Raw genomic sequence first — 12,061 nt, 5'->3', positions numbered from 1 at the left:
GATTTATTAGGAGATTGTCACATTTGTCAGGGAGCGGGGAGTCTGAGTCCAGATAGGGTCTCTCTCAAGTCCTGTGGAAATCGGGCACAGAGCAAAGCTTCTAGAGTTTGAAGGCTTTCCGAGATTTTTCGGGGAACTGTTTTGTCTAACTTCCAGATGGCCTGATAGAACAGAAAGGGGACTTGGAATGGAAAGATCGTCTATTTTGTTTTCCTTAGTGCTGTATCCTTCAATAGCTAAAGAGGTTCCTTTGTTGCTGTGTGATTTATGCTCAGGACTCCGATGCCACGCCATGCAAGACATCCAAACAGTTGATTTGCCGTCAGTCTAACGTGAGCAGAGTGGGATCTCAAGAAGTGTCATTAGAATCCTCCCAGTCTGGAGGGAAAATACAAAGCAACCAAACTGCTAATTCTTCCAGTAGCACGAACAAAACCCAGGTAGGTGGGATTGTGTTGGCAGTGAACATTTTAAGGAATAATATTTTGAATGCATGTTTCAAGGTTTAAGACTGAAGAGTGTAAAATGCATGTCTGTAGGGGAGCATTTGAGAGAAGCCCTTGATCTTGGAGGTAGGGGCAGAGTTCTCACTTGGCCTAGTGGATAGAGCAGGACCTGGGAGACAGGAGAATCTGGGTTCTAATTCCAGCTCTGTCATTTGTCTGCCATGTGCCCTTGGACGAGTCACTGGGGATTAAGACTGCAAGCCCCATGTGAGACAGGGACTATGTCCAACCCTATTTGCTGGTATCCACCCCAGCGCTTAGTACAGTGCCTGGCTCATAGTAAACACTTAAAAAATACCATAATTATTACGCGAGCCCAAGAACTTCTTGACATAATGTTAACTTCTAAGAGCTTCTCTTTGTATTCTTCTAAATTTGTCCCCTGGACGGTTAATTCCCCCTGAAGTTTCCTGCAGCCTGCTGTGACTGGGTCACTCAAGAGTTTGGGTTGAAGGGAGTTTCTGAATGCTTAGAAGGAGCCACGCAAATATTAACACAATTTTTAGTTACTAATGGCTAGTAACAACTTTGTGTTGTCAAAGGCTACAGATGTACCACTGAACTGCAAGTCTGTGAGTAAGCTGTGTTTAATGGCCATTTGTTTGCCTTCTGGCCTCTTTCTGTTCCCACCCTACCTCTCCCAACACCTCCCATTCCATAAATCTGAAATTGTTTCCAGTTATTGCCCTGAAGCTCCCTTTTAACAAAGTGCCATACATGAGCATTGCTTTGAAAGGTCAACTGCATACATAATGTGAAAAAAGGAAGTGTTCTTAGCAGATGTAATAAAGCAACTTAAGGAGCAGTGATTTAAACTCTGATCTAATTTTAGCACTTTTTCAACGAGAGCACTGACGCATCTTTTCTTTTTCCCCTATGTTCCTTTTTGCAGCACGGATCAGCAAGGCTATTTCGCGCTTCCAGTAAAAGCTTCCAAGGTACAACACAAACAAGCCATGCTACCTTGATGACAAACAAACAGCATCAGGGCAAATCAAATAATCAGTTTTACCATGGCAAAAAGAGGAAACACAAGAGGGACGCAGCCCTTTCAGACCTTTGTAGATAGTTCCCGATTTTACGATTGACTGACTCTTCTTCTGTGTGCAATGATCTCATGCTCCAGGATAGTTTGATAGCGACTCCTGGGATCCCTTCAGGAGCTTCAGACTGTTCGGACGTTGATTAGCAACTGCGTTTTTGGGTTGTTGTTTCTTTTTTTTTCCTTCCCCGGCCCGCCACGGAATGGATCATGAAGACTGACGACTGCAAAATCTAAAAAGCAAACAAAAAAAAGGAGGAAAAAAAAAGGCTGCTCATTTGATAAGTCATATGCTACACAACAGGGTCATTTTAAGATTTCAAAAGCTTGAATGTAAATTAAATATATCTCCCATCAGTTTAGTGCTGAAATGTAAGGGTAGCATTCAGTGTGTGTAGGGGGTGGTACAAAACAAAAACAAAAAAAAATAAAAAGGAGAAAAAGGAGAAAAATAATGTATTTTGAGGAAACCCGGACTTTAAAGGGGAAAGTGATCTGTGCATGATTTTTTATTATTTTTGCATATATTTACCATTTTATTGTGTGTGTGTATATATAGAAGACCATATTATAGGAAATTGACATTTGTAATAGTGGATTTAATACTTTTTACATAACATTACTGTTTAAATTGTAAACAGAATTTTCTCAGGATTAGGTTAAAATAATCTGAATTGTCATCTTAACATCCGTATATAGGAACGTGATTAGGTCTTCTCGGAATTTGTTTTCCTTGGCATTGAAATGATTTACCTAGAACCCTTGTGATCTGCTGCAAAAATTTGTTCCTCTAAGAAGCAAAGGTTTATGGTGGCAAATGAAGTTTATTTTATTTTGTAAAAAGTGTACTGTGTATTTTTGTGTAAACACTGAAAACTATCATCATCTCTAAAAGTTGAATTGCAACAATTTTCTATAGTGTCGTTTTTGTCTTGGGCAATAAGCAGTTACACTTCTCTGTGTTTTTCTTTGCTGTCTATTTTTTTTTCTTCCAAATAAGGGGGGAGGAGGGAAGCCACCTGAGTCTTTTGTCCATTCTCGTTGCAGAAGTGTCAACTCGAGTTCTACAAACCTTTGCATGCTGGCTTCTTTAACCACTGTGCTTGCGTGTTCTTATTTTCCTCATCCTTTCTTCTTTTTTTATACTCATGCTGAACTTCTGTGGGAGAGAATAACTGTTTAAGCTTTAAGTAAATCATACTTATAAAACTATTTTCTTATTATCCACTTAATGGTTTTGGTATTGTTTAATCTTTAAAAATTAAATGGTCTTTAATGGACATATTTTGTATTGCCTTATTAAGACCAAATCTTCCTTATCATCCATTCTTTAATCCTCTTCTTTCACTGGATTGTTACCTTTAATTAAAACCTTTTTCAACATTGGCTTGTTTCAATCATACTGGAAATTTAGGCTGTGGTCAATTGAATGCCTTGAGTGCAAATTAAGATGTATAATTCTGCTATGCACCACATGTGGATCTTGAAACTGAGCTGGGGAAAGTGACCGATAAACTCATGTGGTATTTGTGTAAGTGCTTCCTTTGGGGAAAGCACTTCATTTTGTTGTTTTTGTTTTTGGTGTGTGAGTGTGTCTCTGTGTGAGAGAGAGATTAAATGCAGCCACTTCCTGAGATGAGGGTCTTCTCTAAAAAGTACTGCTAGCTTTTAGAAATTTATTTTGTATGAATTAACATAATACTGAAGACCAACCTGACTTTTTGTGGACACTATAGCGCAAGAACTTTTTAAATTAACGATCAAATAAAACCCAAGCTGGGGTCATCACTGAAATTAATAAACATTTCCAATGTTAAAAGTTTTTTTACTTCAAAGAGGAAAACTATGTTTGCAGTCATAGCTCATAACACTTGTATGAGCATAGGAAAAGTTTTAAATGTGATGTTAATTTGACAGTGGTTTGAATTTTGGATTCTTATTTTCTCATCAGATAATTGTTAGCAAAATGTTGAGCTTTTTATCAATTCAGACCATATACTTAATCATAATGTTTATGTTGTGGATTATTGTGAATGTGTAGACTTATGTTTACTGTTTAGGGAACAATTATTTATAAAATTCAGTTTAATCCAGTATTAGCTGCTATTAGCAAACAGTTTCAAACACTTAAGACTTGCAAAGATATGTATTGCATTCACTACGAGTGGGGTGTAGGTTTTTTTTGGTTTTTGTTTTTTGTGTGTGTGCTTGTGTGTGTGGGTGTGTGTTTTTAACAAAAGAATCACTCTCATTGTTTAAAGCAAATGTACTCTTTAGGGGGCAGATATTAGTGTTCCAATAAGCCTGTGATTATTTTAAGGTGGTGGTAGCGGGAAGATAATCTTGATTCCGTTGGGAATCTTAGGTTTGCCTCAATTTATGGTTTTCATAAATTTATTGGAAAAATTGCTTTTTCCTGGACTGCTTAAGTTTCTTTTTGGTAAACAGTATCTTTCTAAAAGTCAAAAAGCATGAAGGAAAAATTGAGGGGCCTGTTGCATTTCCTCAAATGACCAGCGTTGTATTCACAAAATACTGTATATCTTGCAAATCTTTATTTAAACAGGACAGTTGAACTGTTCATTTTTTCAATCTGAAGTAAAATACTTTCAAGACCTTTTAGTTTGCCTGCTCATTTGTCTTGTGCATTTCATCTCGCTCTCTCTGTCACTCCCTCCACTCTCTGTATTTGACTCCGTCTAGATTCCCTTTTGAGTTTCAATACTTTTGTGAAGGTTTTGTGACTACATGGGAAAAAAATAAACGTTTCATCAGAATATTACAGTTCAGCATTCTTGAAATATAATTTTCCTTTGCAATATTGTAGAACCAGGTTTTACAGATTATTCCTGTTTAGGTTGAAGCTTCTTATTTTGATGGTTGTGTATGCACTTTATGTCTAAGGGCCTTTTTTTTTAATTATGATTTTGATGTAATAGAGATGGGGTCATGGTTACTGAGCTGCTGAAGGATCAAAATTTTAAAGCAAACACTGGAGGACTGCATTTTGAGGGTGTTTCTAGGCTCTTTGTATCGATTTTATCATTTTTTGAAAATGTCGATTTTTAAACAAGGAAACAGTGAGGATTTTGTTGGGGGAGACACTTCCTTATTTGGTTCAACTGCGGGCATCGCCTGGCTTCTTCTAGCCTCCTGTTTGTTCATCTTGGATTATATATTTATTTGTAATGGCATTTGTTAAACGCTTACTATGTCGCAGGCACCATTCTAAGCGCTAGGGTAGTTACAAGTTAATCTGGTTGGACACAGTCCATGTCCCACACAGGACTCGCAGTCTTAATCCCCATTTTACAGATTCTCCCTCTTGCTTGCTCTTTTTCAGACACTCAATATTAAAGGCTATCATTTGCTTTGACCGTAGATTTTCCCGAACAAACTGCAGATCATCTGCAAAAGCCTGGATGATTGTAGCAGTGAGGATTTTTCTCTTCTCTCCCGTTTAAGGAATTTGTATCATGACATCGTCTTCCCCCTTTAAACGGTGTTAGCGTTCTTTTCTACCCTAGGAACTAATGCTTGTGGCTAGCTTCGTATTTTTCTTTGAAAAACGTGGAGAAAGAGGGAACCCTTAGGAACTAGCAGAACTATAATGCTGTGTCTTACCCACGAAAGTCCCCAGAGCTAGGTTCACCCAGGACCCTTTGAGTGTTGCTGAACTGCAATCTTCTGATGCTGCCTTGACCAGGTTTTTGCAAGTTCTGGAATTCCTTGTTGTTGCTGGTGATTAGAGCTTGTCAGTTTCCTGTTAGTGAACAGCTGTGGATCGATATTAACAGCCGCCTTCTAGAAGAGCATACTATTGACTTATCTGAAAAGGAAATTAGCATTGACGCATATGGATCTAGGAAGAAAATTCCATTACCTAGAAATATTTTAAGAAACGGCTGTTTTTGAACCAAGTTTTAACGGTACACTTTCTCTCTGTCTTAATTCCTTCTCTTTTATGGTTTTCTTTTAATCTCAATTTTTCTAATTAAAGCAAACATGGAGGAGTTAAAAGCAACTAAAATATTAGCCTCTTCTCTCAGTGTTAATCTTTTTATATCGTCATTATCTCCTCGTTAAGACAATCATTAGCAGAACAAATAACACATGAAATCTTTAGGAATGGTTTTATTGCATTTGGAATAGAAAAAAGTCCAATTGAAGCGTGCGTCTTGGTGAAATATTGGAGAGCTCATGTAGCATAAGTGTTGAAATTCAAACAGTATGTTTTCTGGGCCTGTCGGGTTGTCCATGTGTGACCTCGGTATTGTCATAGCTGTGGGGTTCCAGCCTTTACTGTGGGGACTTTGGTTCAGGCCATAGGAATATTGGGGAAACGATTGTGTGTGTGTGTTTTTTTTTTTAAAAAAGTGTAATGTTGTTATGATTTAAAATACAACAAAGGAACAAGCCAAATTTCACTGTGAAGGATATCCGCATGACTGGCTGACTTTGTTTTAATTATCCATTCTGTCATTCTTTCCTCTACTGTGGAGTACTGTTAATCTGAGCCAGGTCTTGTAAGTCTCCTTGACTTTCCTCCAAACCTCAAGCAACAGATCTTCTATTCAGTGGATTTTTTTTTTCTATTCCGTCCTAGAATATGAATTGAAGCAGGTCCAAATTGAATCTGCAGGATTCTCAAAATTTTTGAGTAATGGAATCCTTTTTCATAAGGATTGTCTGGACAAAACACTCAGTTGTGCGTCCAGGATCAAATTTTCCTTTGCAGAGTATCGTATTCTATCATCTCAAATTTAAAAAAAACAACAAAAAACAAAAACATAGAAGGTTTGGACTTTAAGTGCATGCCTTAGTATTAACATAGACATTTGTTCAATAACACTGATTTGGATATGGATTTTTGAAACAAATTGAATTTCTAGTGACAGGAAAAATGGTCCCGTTGCTGTGTTGTTGCTGCAGCAAACAGAGGTGCCTTGTGGGATTTATTGTTTACTATGACATTGCTGTAAATTGTATTACCATACAATGAAGAATATAGGGGTACTTTTATATAAGATAGTGTGAAACTAGCTGTCTTAAACTGTGTATCTAAGTGATAGTCTCTAATTCAAGTGTTTATCTGTATCTGTGTTCACCTCAAAATCTAAAATATGAAAATAAAATCCTTGCAGATTCATAGCCTGTGCTACTTTTTGTTGAACCCAAATGGGAGGCAGGTAGAACTCTTTTGTTTTTTTGTTTTGTTTTTTGTTTTTTTTAAGATATTGCAGTTTGTTTGGGCATTTTATTTCCAAGTATTGCACTTTATTTGGTGGGTAAATGAGGAAAGTGCCTTTTGTACTTTTTTGTGAGGGATGGGAGGAGAGGGAGCATAAATCTCAAAAGACCAGTTGTTAATATAATTGGGAAACCACTCATGCTCCAACTCCCAGAAGTCTTTGTGCCCAGCCCTTCATCATCTCTCCAGCCAGGCCATCGCTGCCTGAATCTGGTTCTTAACAGGCACCTCCCCTTCCTAATGCCCCCCACTTCCTTCTCCGCTCCAAGTTCCTGCCCCTTTTTTCCAACCCAGGACCCACAACTCTACTTCCCCAACCGGAACCCCGCCCCTTGGCCACATGATGATGTCTCTCGGGGTGGGGGAGATGGAGCAGGAAACCTAGAATTTGGTACCACATGCGTGTGATGAAGCTGACTGGTAAGTATCTTAAAACTCCAGGGAGCGAAAGTTCATCTATCCCTTTCCTTTTAGGAGAATGAGGAGATTGAGTTAGGGTAACTTTCAGGGTTGAAAATGCAGCCTTGTAGTTTGAGTTTCTGGGCAATAGAAAAAGTTCTTTAATACACCTATGTTCAGGAGTCTCTGTCCTTGAGCGTTTTAGTTGTTGAAAATCGCTTTCCCTTAAATCTTTTGACCTTGGCATATGCCCTTCCCCTGTTTTTCATTTAATTTTTTCAAAAGTTCCATTAAAAGTTCCAAAGTCCTCTAAAATTTCCAGGATTCTGGAGTCCCTCCAAGTGCTAGACTTAACCTCCGTCTGTAGTGAGACTCAAAGAATCCACGACGTCCTACCATTTAGCTCTCTAGGAAGGCTGGCGTAATACTGCAGATGGAGTCTAGTGATCAGCTTGGAGTCGGGTCAGGTTTTAGATCAGCCATCTCTCCCTAGGAGCCGGAGGGAGAAGGTGATCCAGGTCAAATCTGTCGGGTTGACTAACACGAACTAATGTGAAGTTTTCATTAATTCTTGTTGTACTTTCTTATTCTCCTTTGATTAGTGTTGCCTGCAGTCCTAAGAAGCACAGAATCCTGTGAAGTTATGGAGGTTTGAATCGTCCTGAAATCTTCTGAGTCTTGTGTAGGTGCAGCGGTAGAGGCCCCGAGGAAACCTCCAGAGAGAAAAATAAGAGGTTTGATACGAAAATGGTTTATGAGCGTTGAGCGAATCCTGAGGTCATTTCACTGAACGCTTCACAGTAATTATGAATGAACTGCTTTTCTTATCTGGAAACATTGCGTAAACCAGAGTTTCTTCCAAGATGTAAGTGGTTTGCCTTGAGAATTTTACACATTATGTGCCTATGCAAATTTATTCTCCATAACAAAATTTATTTTATTCACAATCTGAGATCCAATAAAGACTTTGTGCTGTCATTCTTCTTTAAAAACATCTCTTGTGGTTGCTGGTGTCAAACTTGATAGATGGCTTTCTTCCTCCACTTTTTCTTCCCCAACTGACTCTGATTGAAAAAGTACTATATTGTATCAATCAATTGTATTTAATGAGCTCTTACTGTGTTCAGAGCACTGTACTAAGCACTTGGGAGAGCACCAGAGTTGGTAGACTTGGTCCCTGACCACTATGAAATTATATTCTGGAGAAGGAGGCAGATATTAATATAAAAAAATTATGGGTATGTTCATAAGTGCCTTGGAGCTGAGAGAGAGTTGAAAAAAGGAAGCAAATCCATGTGCAAAGACAACACAGAAGGGAGAGGGAGAAGAGGAAGTGCGGGTTTTGTCAGGGAAGGCCTCTTGGAGATATGCCCTCAATAAGGCTTTGAAGGTGGGGAGGGTAATTGTCGAATATGAAGAAGGAGGACGTTCCAGGCCAGACACAACGTGGGTGAGAGGTCCGTGGCGAGGTAGATGAGATTGAGGTACCACGTGAGTAGGTTAGCTTGTACTGGTCAGACCTGTGCATGCATAGGCTATTATGTACTTGGAATTTAAATTAAATAACAGAAGATGGTGCTCACTCTTCTCACTCACCTATTTACCCTCTCTCAATGATAATTATGGTTTTTAAGCACTTTGTGTGTGCCACACACTATACAAAGCACTGGGGTACGTACAGTACAATCAGATCAGGCCCATCAGCTCCTATGGGGGCGCACAGCCTAATTGGGAGGGAGAACAGGTATTTTAATCCCTATTTTTACAGGAGAAGCAACTAAGGTACAGAGAAGTTAAGTGACTTAACTTGACCTATACCAGGCAAGAGGTGGAACTAGGATTAGAACTCAGGTCCCCTGACCCCCAGGGCCGTGCTCTTTAAATTAGGCCACCTTGCTTCTGTCTCTCATCTTCACCCGCTTACTTTTCTGTCATTCTTCCTGCCTTCCACTTGGTTTACCATGCACTGTCATGTTAGCGGAGTCATGAATATCTGTCAGATATCCTGATTCTTATCTCTGTCTATTCTCTTGGCCTCCTCTGTGTGATGCCCTATATCTCTATTCTCTTTGTTACTTAGGTTGATCAGATGAGAAGCAGTGTGATCTAGTGGTTAGAGCATGGGCCTGAGAGTCAGGAGGACTTGGGTTCTAATCCCGGCTCCACCACTTGTCCGCTGTAGACCTTAGGCAAGTCATTTCATTTCTCTGTACCTCTATTATCTCAGTAAAATGGGGATTAAGACTATGAGCCCTATGCGGGACAAGAACTGTGGCCCAACCTGATTAGCTTGTATCTCTTCCAGTGTTTAGTATGGTGCTTGGCACATAGTAAGTGCTTAACAAATACCGTAAAAGAAACTGAGGCACAGAGAAGGTATGTGCCTCCACCATCCCCTCCAGGGTTGGCAGGGGGAAAGTAGAGCTGAGCAGGCTTCCCCACCTTCTGGAGTTTTGGGGGCCAAAGTGGGGTTAAGGGAATGAAGCCCCCTTTGCATTCTGCTCCCACTTGTTCTTTGGCTGAAGTGGTGATGGGAAGGCCTCTCTTTACTCCCTGTCACTGATGGCAGCAGAACGCGGCCAGAGAGGAGGAGAGGGGGCAGAGCTTTTTGACAGGAAGGAGCTCAGGGAGAAGTGAAATCTCCTCTGACAGGACACTGTGACTATCACTTAACCCCAGGCATCTTGGTGACAATAGCAGCGGCGGGATCCGCCACTGCATCTTACTTGATCTGCTTAATTTTGCCTTGATCCTGGTGCTAGTTGTCCAAAGACCCACAACTCCGCCAGCTCCTCCCTAGACTAAGCTCTTGTGGGCAGGGAGCGTGTTTACCAACTCTATTGTAGTGTACTCTCCCGAGCGCTTAGTAGAGTGCTCTGCACACTAAACCCTCGGTGAATACCAATGATCGATAAACTTTACGCAGGTCCCAGAAGGTCGGATCAGGTCAAGTGCAAGTATGTGGGTTCTAATAATAATAATGTGGAGTGGAAGTTATGATCATCTGACATTTCCCCAGTTGTGTGGTTAATGGGATCTTTGTTTACAGTTCCCTACTGTAATTTAAAGTGGCTGTTAAACTGTCTTAGCATTCAAAGGAGAACTAAAATTTATTGTAAATTGTCTGGTACCCTTTTAAATTTTTTTTTAAAAAAGATACCTATTCCAGCTCAGTTTGTAAATCTACAAAGATGCTTTCTCACAGCGGTACAACGTGTAAGTTATGAAAGAGCAGAAATGAAGGGTGGGATAGTGTACCTGTCCCCCATAAGTGCATCCTTTCTCTTAAATGTTTTTTAAAAATCGATAGTCATTTCTGCATTTATAGTTGCCCTGCGACCTCTCGGATTACAGTTTGCATAGCTCCTTTTTTGGATATAGTAATAATTTTTTAAATGGTATTGGTTAAATGCTTACTAAGTGCCAGGCACTGTACTTAGCACGGGGGTGGATACAAGAAATCCGGTTGGACTAAATCTCTGTCCCTCATGGGGCTCACAGTCCTAATCCCCATTTTCCACATGAGGTAAATGAGTCACAGAAAAGTGAAGTGACTTGCCCAAGGGCATACAGAAGATAAAAGGCAGAGCCAAGCTGACTCTAGGTTTATTGTATGATATTTGTCCACAAGTATATACATAGGCTAGGCTTGACTCAGTGTTGACAAATGCAAGTAAACCAAGATCCTGTGAGTTTCTCAGTTGAAAGTCTAATTCACTGACAGTAGGAGGTTATTTTCCATTTAATCATTCTAGCATAAATTGTTTAATAATTCTAATCATTCCATTTAGTCAAGTACTTATATGTGTGGGTGTGGTGGGGGAAGTGGTAGGGGTGGGCACTCAGCTCTTGGCAGTTTGAAAAACACTCACAGATTTTGTTTGTTTTAAAAGCACTCATGCTGTTGAATTTGTAATTGGTTAATAGTGAGGAACTTTGTTGCCACTCTTACTATTACCACAGTCCTTACTATATGTGCCAAGCACTGAATTTAGCACTGGGGTAGTTAGAAGATAATTTGGTTGGATGAAGTTCATGTCCCAAATAAGGTTCACAGTCTAACTAGGAGGGAGAACAACTATTTAATCCCATTTTACAGATGAGGAAACTGAGGCCCAGAGCAGTTGTTTGACTTGCCTAAGCTCATACAGCAGACAAGTGACAGAGCTGGGAATAGAATCCAGGTCCTCTGACTCCAAGGCGCTTGCACTTTCCACTAGGCCACACTGCTTCTAATTTGCACTGTTGCAAGTCATCACTAAGACATGACAGGGGAGTCGGACAGCCTGGTTTTGATTATGGATTATGCTCTCCTTTGGCCTTCCCTGACTGGTTCTGGATTCCACCTGATTGACAGCTGCCACCTTAAGGTAAAGATAGACCTACCCTGCTTCTCTTGTCTCTGACATTCCTTGCCCCTTCCATCTTTCTTGGACTCTTGGGCCGACCCCAAGTCCTTCTAGGGTAAGATCCTGAGGGAGGAATAAGATTGATGATTATGGTATTTGTTAAGCGCTTACTGTGTGCCAGGCACTGTCTTAAACGTTGACGTGGTTACAGTCCCTGCCCCACGTAGGGTTTGCAGTCTCAAATCCCCCTTTTACTGCTGAGGTAACTGAGGGAGAGAGAAATGAAGTGACTTGCCCAAGATCACACAGCAGACAAGTGGAAGAGTCGCAATTAAAACCCATGACCACTGACTTCCAGGCCCATGCTCTATCCACTACGCCAGGCTGCTTTCTCTGGAAGCAGATTGTCTGGTTTTATGCCGTCGAGTCGTTTCTGACCCAGAGTGACACCACGGACACTTCTCTCCCAGAAAGCCGCGTACCCCACCTGCAATCGTTCTGGTAGCGTACCCAT

General features: G+C 40.4%; 1 protein-coding gene across 2 annotated transcripts in view; it reads left to right on the top strand.

Annotated features, from left to right (window-relative positions):
* TENT4B (terminal nucleotidyltransferase 4B) overlaps window positions 1–8,192 on the top strand; it is a 64,503-nt gene extending 56,311 nt beyond the window's left edge. Inside the window, exons 11-13 of one of the 2 annotated variants that reach the window (XM_029075154.1) lie at window positions 276–440; window positions 1,399–1,444; window positions 7,801–8,192. In XM_029075154.1, the coding sequence (XP_028930987.1) occupies window positions 276–440; window positions 1,399–1,444; window positions 7,801–7,853 (264 nt within the window). In that variant the 3' untranslated portion in view covers window positions 7,854–8,192. Of the gene's footprint in view, window positions 1–275; window positions 441–1,398; window positions 4,331–7,800 lie in introns of those variants that run through there. The other variant, XM_029075153.2, reaches the window with a different exon arrangement.
* Window positions 8,193–12,061: the final 3,869 nt, after the last annotated feature.

The sequence above is a fragment of the Ornithorhynchus anatinus genome, chromosome 11 (genome assembly GCF_004115215.2).
Source record: "Ornithorhynchus anatinus isolate Pmale09 chromosome 11, mOrnAna1.pri.v4, whole genome shotgun sequence".
In the NCBI taxonomy this organism is placed as follows: Eukaryota; Metazoa; Chordata; class Mammalia; order Monotremata; family Ornithorhynchidae; genus Ornithorhynchus; species Ornithorhynchus anatinus.
Note: the sequence above shows the minus strand (reverse complement) of the source record. Positions and strands in the feature narration are given on the sequence as shown.